Source organism: Misgurnus anguillicaudatus, chromosome 19 (genome assembly GCF_027580225.2).
Source record: "Misgurnus anguillicaudatus chromosome 19, ASM2758022v2, whole genome shotgun sequence".
In the NCBI taxonomy this organism is placed as follows: domain Eukaryota; kingdom Metazoa; phylum Chordata; class Actinopteri; order Cypriniformes; family Cobitidae; genus Misgurnus; species Misgurnus anguillicaudatus.
In genome coordinates this window covers 22,084,896-22,096,475 of record NC_073355.2, presented here as the reverse complement: position 1 = coordinate 22,096,475, position 11,580 = coordinate 22,084,896, and the positions used below count along the sequence as shown (strand labels likewise).

Genomic DNA, 11,580 nt, shown 5'->3' with positions numbered 1-11,580 from the left:
AGCGCCACCTTCGTCAGAAATGAGGTGATATTAACCGAATGCCCTCAGCGAGGGATGTAACGACAAATCGTGCTATTTGCTAGCAATGCTTCTCGATGAATTATGGTAAAATGCTGCTACATCCAAAAGCCAGATGGTGCTCTCGTGCAGAAACTTAATATGCACCGCAAAAGAAGTACTATTTACACACGCAGATTTAGCAAATGCTATAAGCATATTTATTTCGCAAACATTTCCAGGTATTTTCATGATAATAAATAATATTTATAATGATTATGTTTGACGAGTGCTGCTTTTTCAAGTTAATTTTCTAAACGACTCAAACTGACAGTGATTTTAGATTAAAGGAACACTCCAAGATTTTGGGAATTAACTTATTCACAGTATCCCCCAGAGTTAGATAAGTCCATACATACCTTTCTCATCTCCGTGCGTGCTCTAACTCTGTCTGACGCAGCCCCCGCTAGCTTAGCTTAGCACAAAGACTGGAAGTGAATGGCTTCAGCTAGCATACTGCTCCAAATAAGTGACAAAATAACGCGAACATTTTCCTATTTATGTGTTGTGATTTGTATAATCACACCGTGTACAAATAATAAGGTCATATGAGACACAGCTATCTTTTAACAGTATACATACTGGGAACTATATTCTCAGAAGGCGAAGCACTGCTACTTGGGCGGAGTGATTTGCACACAGCACCCGAGAAGCCCCCTGATGAGGAGCAGAGAGTTCGGTCAGAGTTGTGCAAATCACTCCGCCCTTCGTCTCGTCATTAAAAATCCCAAAATGTAATTTGAAAAGGAGTAGGGGTGTGCTTTGGCTTCCTGGCCATAGTTGCCCATTGGTCTACTTATCATCCCCTCGTATAATAATTGGTTATATAACCCTGTCTCCTCTCCACTAATAAGCTGGTGTGTGGTGGGTGTTCTGGCTCAATATGGCTGCCGTCGCATCATTCAGGTGGATGCTGCACATTGGTGGTGGTTGAGAAGATTCCCCTTTTCATATGTAAAGCGCTTTGAGTGCTGCAGAAAAGCGCTATATAAATGTAACAAATTATTCTTCTCATTATTAAAAAATCTTGCATGCACTTAAAAGGGTTTTGCAGGGAAAGACAGTCAAATGTGTTAAGTGACATTTGTGAAATTGAAATGCCTTATTTACTACCTACATTAAAGTAAAATTGCTGAACCTAAACCTAAAGAGCCTGCAAAAAAATGCTCATTTAAAAGAAAACATGTCAAGGGGTTTAGCTTCTGAACTTTTAATTGAGATGAAAATGAATTTTTCAAGTATGAAGTGTGCATAAAAACATATAAATATTTAAAAATGAGATATTGTACAGTACAAAATACATAAATACTGATTTAGAAATTAAAACCTAAAATACTAATATTAATAAACACACAAACAAGTTCTGTATAATGATACTGTATGTGTTGCACTTTACAAAATTGATGTTTCTAACATCCTGATAACCTAAACAGAGTCTTTCATCTTTCAGGGTTTATTGTCCCGACATGATCATTAAACTCTAACGATCATAATATCCTAAAAGGTGCCAGTAAAATGATGTCTGTTTCTATGGTTTTGTCCTGTCATTATAATTTCTAAAAATAAAATAACAGAGTTCCTCTCAAGCTTCAAGATGGTCAAGGTGGGTGAGCACAATCTTGACCATGTTCAGCCACCTTTGAATACCTATGTGGTAAGTTACACAAGTCTTCGCATTGTGTAGCACCTCAGTCATCTGAAGTCCACCGTAAAGATATGCACCGCTTCTCTACACTGCAATCCTTTTCATCCTGAGCTCGTAGCATTGTGTTCCTCTTGAGGGAGGAAGCATCTATGATTATACATTTTATATATTCTTAATTGTAAGTTGTGTGATGGAAAGGTCATGGGTGTAAGATGTATTGTTTCACTCTCTTGATGGACTGAGATGATTGTTGCTGAAGGTCACTTTAGGTATTTAGGCAGTGAAAGTTCATATTAGACCAGCCTCCTGACACATTCTGTAAAACTGACCATGCCGAGAGATTAGATTGGATGGAGTATCCATCTCTGTGATGTAACCTCTGTCCATTACGATCACTCTGTGGAAACAGTTAAATATTGTGTTTATCTGTGGACATTTTTGTCTTGGCTGCCTGCATGTGTGAGTTAATGTTATATTTATCTAAACTTGCAAGTTATAAATATTTCCACATGCCCTATGTTTGTTTTACCTAGTGTAGTCCATGATGGTGTTGAGGCGGTGTGCGATGGTCAGAACGGTGCAGTCCTCAAACTGAGTCCTAATGGTGGACTGAATCAGATTGTCCGTCTCCAGGTCCACAGCTGCTGTGGCTTCATCCAAAACCAGAATCTTGGTCTTCCTGAGAAGAGCTCGAGCCAGACAAACCAGCTGTCTTTGACCCAAACTGAACCCAGAACATATGGTCAAAACGTTTCAAAACTATTTCAAATGACTGTAGTCGTGTGATGAAAATGGTATTGATGAGGAGTTTGTACCTGAGGTTTTCTCCTCCTTCTGAACACTCGTGGTTCAGCTTGTCAGGCAGTCCAGACACAAAGTTCTTGAGATGCGAGAGTTCAAGAGCTCTCCAAACATCCTCATCTGTGTAGCCATCGAAGGGATCCAGATTCATACGTAGGGAACCGGAGAACAGCACTGGATCCTAATGTAAAAGTTAAGAGTTATGCAGTACTGTACAAAAGTCGTTCATTCAGTTTAACTGTTGTTTCATTGTTGGATGTACCTGTGGTATGATGGTGATACGAGACCTTAGTTCATGCAGTCCAATTTCTGCAATATTTAACCCATCTATGAAAATCTCTCCTTTTGCTGCCTCAAGGATCCGGAAGATACCGAGAGCAAGAGATGACTTTCCAGCACCCGTTCTTCCCACAATTCCAACCTGTGAGGAATTCAGTGAATGGCTTAATAAAGTATAATAAGACCAAGCATGGCAAAACACTTTCAGTTCCACTTGATGCTGATATTTACTTTCTCTCTCTCATTAACACTGAGGGTAATTTCTTTCAAAGCCCAGTCAAGACCCCTGCGATACTGAAGACCGTATTCCTGGAATTCAATGGAGCCGGTTTTGGGCCAGCTTACGGGTAGTAGACTGTCCTCGAATGTCCAGGGTGCCTGTGTGCAACCAAAAACCAACTTAAGCAAGCACAAGTATGTTTGCAAAAACGTACTTTGTTTTTGTACTAGAATATCTTTGTAAAAATAGATGATGGTTACCTCTTTTGGTGTTTCGGCATATTCTTTTACTCTTTCAACAGAGACGATGTTGTTTTCTACATCAGTCCATGCCCTCACAATCCAACTCAGGATCCCAGTTACCTGTATAATGAGATTTTATTTTTGGATATCTGCTATATTCATATTTATGTTTCAGACCGAATTTCTTAAGGATTTGAAATGTTTCCTACCTGGAGAGAGTGGGATACGGCGAGCCCCACAATTCCGGGGCTTAAAGTCTCTCTTCCCATGACGGATAGTATGGCAGCAGCAAGGACTAGCAAATTACCAAGAAACTCAAGATTGACTGCCAGCCACCTACAAAAAGACACCCGAGAATGCATGTTGAAAATGTGCATATGTTCACAGCAGTCTATCTTGACACATGCACTGTATGCCTCTAAGGGCGCACTAACACTATCCAAACCAATCCGTGCTCAGGTGCGTTTGACCCCCAAAGCCTGGTTTGTTTGTCAAGTGTGATTGCTTTTTACCACACCCGGGCGCGGTTTGGTTAATTGCACACTGGCTGGCTTGCAGAGGTGGGCTGGAGCGCAGTTCACTTGGGTTCAGGAGCAAAAGTCTATAGTGTGAGTGCAAACGCGCCTGAGCGTGATTCAAAAGTAGAGACGTCAATTGCGCAACCACTCACCTTCATCTACCTTTTTAAAAACCTTATGATCCACGCAGCAGGGTTGCGTGTATGGGGGACAATCGCTCTGGGGCATGGTTTGGATAATGTGAGTGCGCCCTAAGCTTACTTTTCCGTATTGAAATAAACAGAGTTTACCTTGACATAATCACAAGATCTTACCTCGTGGCCACGAATCTTGGAAAGTAGGCAGTTTGGTTGTGGTCCACTCGACTGTTAGCTAGTAGGATGAACCTGTGCTGTTCTCCAAAGGCCCGGATCACACTGACTCCTTGGACTGTCTCATTGAAGTGAGTATAGATGGGTGAACGACTCACAGACTCAAGTCTACGTAATTGGCATGAAGTGGCCACGTAGAAGCTCTAAAAAAACACACACACAATAAGGGGAGTAGCCACAATAAGTAGTCAGACGACTAGTCATGTGATTTGTAGTAGCATACCTGAATAAAGGCGTAGAGTAGAGTCAATGGCAGTATGACCACCCCTGCAAATGGAGTCGCCATCAGCACGATAATGCAAACCTCCAGCAGCTTGAACACGTACCCAAGCATCATCTTCAAACCATCGGGAATCATGCAGTCAATGGCGTCTATCTCCTTGGAGAAACGATTGAGGAGGTTGCCACTGGGTGTACTCTCAAAGAAGGACATGGGGGAGTGAAGCACATTGTTGAGGAGTTCCAAATGAAGATGTCGGGATGCAATTATTCCTCCTATTGAAATAGCCACGGTGGTGCCGAAAATCCCAATTCCTAGTATGACACAAAATCATGGTTAATGATCAGAAGAATGGCACAAAGATCCTCGATGAAGATTGAAGGACCAAAAGGGATCTCCAACCTTGTGCAAGGCCGAGTGCTCCAAAAACGCCAAGTTTCAGGTCCGTGTCCACTTGCGTTCCATTTACAACTGGGTCGTCCGCCCATCGGCTTAGCCAGTAGTTGTAGGCCAGTGAGGCGGCTTGTTGGAATGCATAGAGGAAGATGATGGGGATGATGAGGGCCAGACCGATGGTCCTGAAATACTCCACATACATCTCTAGCTTCACCTGTGTGACCCAGTGAAGAACAGCCATGATGCAATTATGGTGCACAGAAGAATGCAATTAAAAAAGCCTGTAATCATGGGTTAAACTATATTTCTGTGGTGGGAGGAGGGAAAGAGGATATGATTGTCACCGACCCATACATTTATAGACCTTTGAGAGGTCAAATGTGTATTCTGGATGTTTACCCATTGTTTGCAAAGTCTTGACGTGGCTTTATAACTTACCCGGCCTGTATGGGCTTTGTCAGCCTGGGTGAGTCTCCCAACTTCCTCCTGGTCCTGTTCTTGTTCTGTGTCAGGTATGGCCTCCATTGTTTGTATATTGGCACTTCCCATGTCTCCACTTCATTGAAGAGATCAAAGTGTTAAAGACATATTAATCATGTTGAATCTTATTGTTTTTTGCGTTTCTTGTGACGAAACGGATAGAAAACCAGTCAAAAGACATCAATGTGCCACCATATTGTGCTGACCTTTATGTTGCAATGTGTATCGATCGCTAAATACGCTCAAAATATTAACCATATTCTCTTACAAACATTTTTTGCTTTCAACTGAAGAAAAAATTGACATATTTGGGAAGAACTGATGGGATAAACTACTTATTTAATTCATGAGGACAGCATCTTTAAAAAACATGGTTTCTTTTACCTGATAAGTTGCTCCTGGGAGAGGTCAATAGAGAAGTCTGTCATACTGAGACGAGAAACAGATTTTCTGGTTCCTGAAACGATATGAATCAGTATTTTAAAAATTGTAGTCGCTTTGACTAAAGTGTAGACAGAATCGTGTTTTACCTCTGTGGATGGCGTTCTCCTTGCATTCATTACCCGCAAAGGCTTTTACAAAGTCAGCAAACGCATCCTCTCTACTCAGAAGCTCAGCATAAGAGCCCATCTCAGTGATCTCTCCATCCACCATCACCAGGATCAGGTCAGCCTGCGGCAGGAAGCTCAGCCCATGGGTCACCAGAATACGGGTCTGTTGTAGCAAACATTGGTGAGTGTAATTGAACAAGCAAAGTTTACTCCAGGAGGTACATAAATGCAAACACACAATATTGCAGTTCTTGAAATGTAAAATACCTTATTCTTGAGAATCCCATTAGGTCCAATAACTCTTTCAAAGATGTGCTGACCCACATGTGCATCCACAGCTGACAGGGGATCATCCAGAAGATAGACATCAGCCTCTCTGTAGACGGCACGGGCCAGACTCACTCTCTGTTTCTGACCCCCTGACAAATTCAGCCCCTGCGAATAGCACTCATGTCAATTGAACATTGCGGATCTAAAATTGCAGCAGGTGTTGTTATCATTACGTCCATATTACAGATTCTTATTTCTTACCTTCTCTCCAATCTCTGTGGCATCTCTTGCAGGTAGGATCTCCAGGTCTGGTAGGAGAGCACAGGCCTCCAATACTTTTTGGTACCAGCTGTGTTTTCTCTCCCGTCCAAATAAAATATTGTCTTTGAGAGCGGCGTTCTGAATCCAGGCCTGCTGAGGCACATAAGCCACAGAGCCCTAAAAAAACAAAATTACATTAGAGACTAGTGTGAATGATGCCAGTATTTGTTTGAATAAAAGTTTCTTACCTTGACTGTAACGTGGCCGCTTTTCTTTTCCATCTCTCCCAGCATTGCAGACAGAAGAGAAGATTTTCCACTGCCCACATGCCCCACCACAGCCACCAGTGAACCATGCTGCACTTTCACGTTGATCCTGCATAAACAATAAGATGGTTATCCTCTTCACATGTTTAAGAATGGATCCTAGATTCTTTCAGGAGTTTTTTAACTAAATAAAAATTCAAGGCACTTACTTCTTTAAGCATGGTAAGCCGTCTTTAGACCAGCTGAATGTGCCATTGTCCATAACGACACTATTAACATCTGAGAAAAAATTAAAATATAGGCTTTACAGTATGTTTATATATACACTGCATTAAAAGGCACAAAAACAATGGGTTTCAAATACCATGGGTAAATGTAGTGAAGATTGTTACTTTTTCTACTTTTTTGAAAACTGTGATGCACTATTTTAAAGGCAGGATATTATTTCCCTAAATATGTTATCAATAACAAAACAAATATTCAGATATTAAGCCAAACAATCGATGCAATTTATGTAAGAAAAATAACATTTTAAACTTTACAAGCTAAAATAACTAGCTTTCGGGTTAATGCTGGACGTGCGTTCACAAAAAAGTGCGTTTCCAGCGTATGATGTAGGACGTGGAAAGTCCGTATTCTCACCAGGACTGTAGGGAACTCTCTCCACATTGTCTGCTTTCAGCTCATCCTGACAGAGAAACTTTCCGAGACGTTTGAGAGAAACTACAGCCTTAAAAAAACAATACCAAGAAAAACAGGTATTTAAGCAATTTTCTCTTATCGAATATTAGCACATATAGCAAGTACACTGTAAAATTCTTTATGTTTTAAACAGTTTCAACTTGTTTTTATAAGGTACGTCAACTTATCTTAGGTCAAAACTTAAAATTGTAGGTTGAATTGACTTGCAAAACCAAGTTGTTTTAACTTCAGGCTGCATTTTTTACAGTGTAGTAAAGCACATAGAAATTATATATGTAGACACGTCATGACATGCTGGAACGCAATTCAGCATCGCCGCCATATTGGTTGGGTCTCCTTACTCTACGTTAGCACCAGAGTCAATCGAAGTCTACAGAGAGCAAGCAACTATGCCTGTATTTTGTGCAGCTTGTGGCAGCAATAAACGGCACAGTGTTGATACCAGATCGCATGGGATTACCTTTCGCAAGTAAGATTGAAAAATAATTTTGGTTATTTTACCATTTATAATATTATGTCATCATAACTAAAGTTTCTTACGTGTAACCAAACTGTGTGAAAATTCAGGGAGATATGATTATTGTATTTGGGGATCCACCTTCCTCAGTAGAAATAAATGCAGGGGCGGCGCATTGGGGACCCATCCAAGATGGCATCCCGCTGATACGCCAGCTCCAATAGGCAGCGTCAAGGGGGGCGCACACCGGACCCGCAGCTCAAGGCCGCGTCACGTCTAGGACAACTCGGAGGCATCGTAAACCGGAAGTGCACATTCAATAGCACAAACTCAGTCAGAGAGTGTCTACTTCAAAATGCAAAATATACGTTAGCAGCCAATGTTACTCATTAAAGATTTGGGACATGATGTTATTTAATGTTAAACTATGTGAGTGGCGCTCTGTGGCATGACATGTTTTTGAGCAACTTCCTGAGTCAAAAGGGGGTCGCACATCGGATGCGCAGCTTAGCGCCGCGCCATTCTAAAAGAATCAAACACATTGTTTTCTATAAGCATACCCACACTGGTGCCGACAGGTGGCGCCTGTCCACGGCGCCCAGCTACGACTCAGGAAGTTGCTCAAATCCCTGTTGCGCCACAGAGCACCACTCACACAGTTCAACACCAAACAACATCATATTTGTCCCAAATCATTAACGATCAACATTGGCTGCCAACGTACATTATACACCCCGAAGCAGACGCTATCCGACGAAGCTCGCGCCATCCAATGTGCAATTCCGGTGTACGACACCTCCGAGTTTTCCCAGACGCGACTCGACGAGGTGCTGAACTGCTCGTCCGGTGTGCGACCCCCTTCAGTCTATGAGTCGTCTACGTCAATAATGTCTATGGTGAAGCTCACCTGCATGCTGGTACCCATAGCGAAGGGCAGTTGACTGAGTGGAGTTTTCAAAATGTTGATGAGGGCCATGGACACAAAGATCTTCTGAGCATCCAGGACGTGTTTATCATCTATCAGCACATACACTCCAAACATGGCAAATGCAATCTAAAGGTAAAGTCATGACACAAAGTATCTTAAATAAACGCTACACAGATTCATCCGAACATGTTGTTCATTAAAATCATTTGTGTGATGAGTTTTTCTGAAATGTACCAAGAAAGTGGAGGAGTTGAAGGAGGCGACAGATATGGAGTACAGGATCTGCGATTTCTTCAGAGCTTTCAGCTCTTTCTCTCTGTAGCCGAGGACTCGCTCCCTGAAGGCATTTTCCCAGGCATAAAACTTCAGGATCTTTATTCCGCCCAGGATCTCATTCATGAGCTTAATGCGTCCATCCATGTACTTCATTTGGACCTCCTGAGACCAACAAACGGATCAGAACATTCAGTTTTCTTGTGCCTAGACGTGATCATCGGTAAACGATGTAAATGGATAGTAATGAAAGCAAGCTCTTATGACCGGAAAGATGTGAGCTATGGGTAAGCCTCAATTCGTTGGTTGTTTTAGAAAAGCAAATAAAGACATTAAACGTCAACATGAAAGCATAATCCTCTGTGATTGTTTTACCATGTCCACAACCATCAAAGCACACAGACTGTCCATCCCGCCTTTCCCTTACATGATTCAAACCAGTTCAAGACATGAGGTTCTGGGACAATTCCTTGCTCGGTCACGATGACACAAACATTAGAAATATTTATGATAATGCCTTAGGCAGACACTTTTATGAAAAAGTGACTTACAGTGCATATGTTTTTTTATTAACATGTGTTCCTTGAGGCTTGAACCCTTGACCTTTGTGTTTCTAATGCAATGCTTCACTAATTGAGCTAGAGAAACATCATCTTTTGGACAATACCTGGATCTTGCTCCTCATTTTGGCAATGAACCCGTTTAAAGGAAAGATGAGAATCACTGTGGCAATGCCTGCCAGGGCAGATGGTCCAAGATGCTGCACAGTGGGGATAATTTTTAAATGATTAAGTGTTATGTTTAATAAACATGAGCAGTCACCTGGCCTATTTACGTTCCTGTTGCTCACCTGCCAAAGAAAGTAAAGACACAAGGCGATTTCAATTGGGGCAACCCAAACGGCATTGAAGTACACTACGAAGTCCATCAGTTTCTGGGTGTCCGCAGAAACCAGGTTCACTATCTCTCCTACTGTACACGTCCTACGGGCCGCACTGTTGATGACCAGAGACTGAGGAGATCAGAAGTGACAGAGCATTTAGGTACTATTATTATGGACCCAATGTAACAGTCAGTCTACTTGCATAAGCTTATACTTGCCTTCCTGTATACCAGACCCATAACTGCAGTTTTAACCCTCATGCCCACTGTGAAACAGGTATACATGTACTGATGGTTAAAAAGGGACTGCAGACAAGACAACAGGAACATCAAAAAGGCAAAGAGGTATCCCTTCCACAAGGGGGCGTCTTCATCCCTCACAAATCCAAGCAGAAGACTGAGAAAAGAAAAATGCATGACTTTCAGAGAGGCTCTTTACATTTGGCTTTGTTATATAACTCAAACATGGCAAACAGAAACAAATGCATGACTGTAAGTCTGCATATAAGTGACTTGATATTGCTGCTACCAACTTTGTCACTCTCAAAATCTATATTAAAGGACAAGTTTGGTATTTTACACTTAAAGCCCTGTTTTCAGATTGTTAATGATGAAATAGAACGGTTTTGACTGAAATTTGGACATATGATGCTGGCCCGAGAATTTTTAGGGGGTTTATTGTATCACCTCCCACCTCTACAATGCAGATGTGCAGAAACAGCGTGTGTTATGTGAGCTTTAAAGATATTAATGTTATATTTTCAGACAATGATAAATCACAAAAAACGACTTTAGCTACAGTTTAAGCGACTGGGTCACGTTTATCTCCAGGTGCATGGATCAATATACTGTATCTCAAATCATGTAATAACTCTTAAGGGGTGTGTGATGGTGGTGAAACTACAATTCCTGTGGCCCACATTCATTGGTTATGGTGGTTTTGGCCTGTTTTATACCAGACAGAGTGAATTATTGTGGCTGCATGATCCAATGCTTACTCAGACACAAAGAGTACAATGCTGTAGAAAGGGAACAGACTCGACAAAGCACTGCGGGACATAATGAACAGTGGCAATGTGTGGCTGTACCACAGCAGACGCTGTAATACGTATTCGATACAGAGGTCAAGGAGTTCACAGACACGGTTAAGGTTATTCTTATGAAGAAACCTCTGTCTCGGTTTTAGTTGCACAATAATCTTGACACTTCTGAGTTATTTTTAAATAGCGATCTTGCTTCCTTGGTCTAGGTGGTATCATTTTGTTATAAATCTGTCATCACTTTTCTGGACTGCTGTCCACACCTTCTACATGCAGAAGCCCAAAAATGTATTTGGACACTGAAGCCACACAAATGTCTGCATTTCAAAATGAAAAACAAGCGTAATTTGTTTTAACTAAATAAAGCACAAACCAACCAAACATTTCACAAGTGTTCATATTCATAAATATCCGAAAACATTTTTGGCCACTGTATGTTTACATATACATGTATATATCATGACAGCATTACCTCCTCTCTCACCTTAACACCTGTGGGATGGAGAACATGAAAGCATCTTGGATGACCAAACAGAGTGTCCCGGTCAGAAAATAAGGGCCGAAGGTTTTGGCCAGTGTCCGGAGCAGACAGAAGCCTGAGCTTTGCTCTTTATGGAGTTTTCTGAGGAGCTGGGTCTGCTCACTTAGCTTATATCCAAGAGCCTGCGCCGCATTCAGAGTACACTCCTTTCTGTATTCGACAAAGAAAATATAGTAGTTT

The 11,580-nt window shown here is 41.6% G+C and overlaps 1 protein-coding gene across 2 annotated transcripts in view; it reads right to left on the bottom strand.

The window, feature by feature from the left end:
* Positions 1–1,251: 1,251 nt before the first annotated feature.
* LOC129433819 (multidrug resistance-associated protein 1) overlaps positions 1,252–11,580 on the bottom strand; it is a 30,438-nt gene continuing 20,109 nt past the window's right edge. For both annotated transcript variants that reach the window (XM_073857137.1, XM_055192517.2), the window contains exons 8-31: positions 11,344–11,550; positions 10,039–10,216; positions 9,788–9,949; positions 9,605–9,697; positions 8,899–9,102; positions 8,644–8,790; positions 7,220–7,307; positions 6,787–6,856; positions 6,560–6,686; positions 6,312–6,488; positions 6,048–6,215; positions 5,760–5,943; positions 5,614–5,686; positions 5,188–5,305; positions 4,756–4,963; positions 4,357–4,667; positions 4,077–4,276; positions 3,454–3,580; positions 3,263–3,364; positions 3,014–3,160; positions 2,766–2,924; positions 2,518–2,684; positions 2,232–2,426; positions 1,252–2,099 (exon numbers count right to left, since the gene is read on the bottom strand). In XM_073857137.1, coding sequence (XP_073713238.1) covers positions 1,991–2,099; positions 2,232–2,426; positions 2,518–2,684; positions 2,766–2,924; positions 3,014–3,160; positions 3,263–3,364; positions 3,454–3,580; positions 4,077–4,276; positions 4,357–4,667; positions 4,756–4,963; positions 5,188–5,305; positions 5,614–5,686; positions 5,760–5,943; positions 6,048–6,215; positions 6,312–6,488; positions 6,560–6,686; positions 6,787–6,856; positions 7,220–7,307; positions 8,644–8,790; positions 8,899–9,102; positions 9,605–9,697; positions 9,788–9,949; positions 10,039–10,216; positions 11,344–11,550 — 3,721 coding nt within the window. In that variant the 3' untranslated portion in view covers positions 1,252–1,990. The remainder of the gene's footprint in view (positions 2,100–2,231; positions 2,427–2,517; positions 2,685–2,765; positions 2,925–3,013; positions 3,161–3,262; positions 3,365–3,453; positions 3,581–4,076; positions 4,277–4,356; positions 4,668–4,755; positions 4,964–5,187; positions 5,306–5,613; positions 5,687–5,759; positions 5,944–6,047; positions 6,216–6,311; positions 6,489–6,559; positions 6,687–6,786; positions 6,857–7,219; positions 7,308–8,643; positions 8,791–8,898; positions 9,103–9,604; positions 9,698–9,787; positions 9,950–10,038; positions 10,217–11,343; positions 11,551–11,580) is intronic.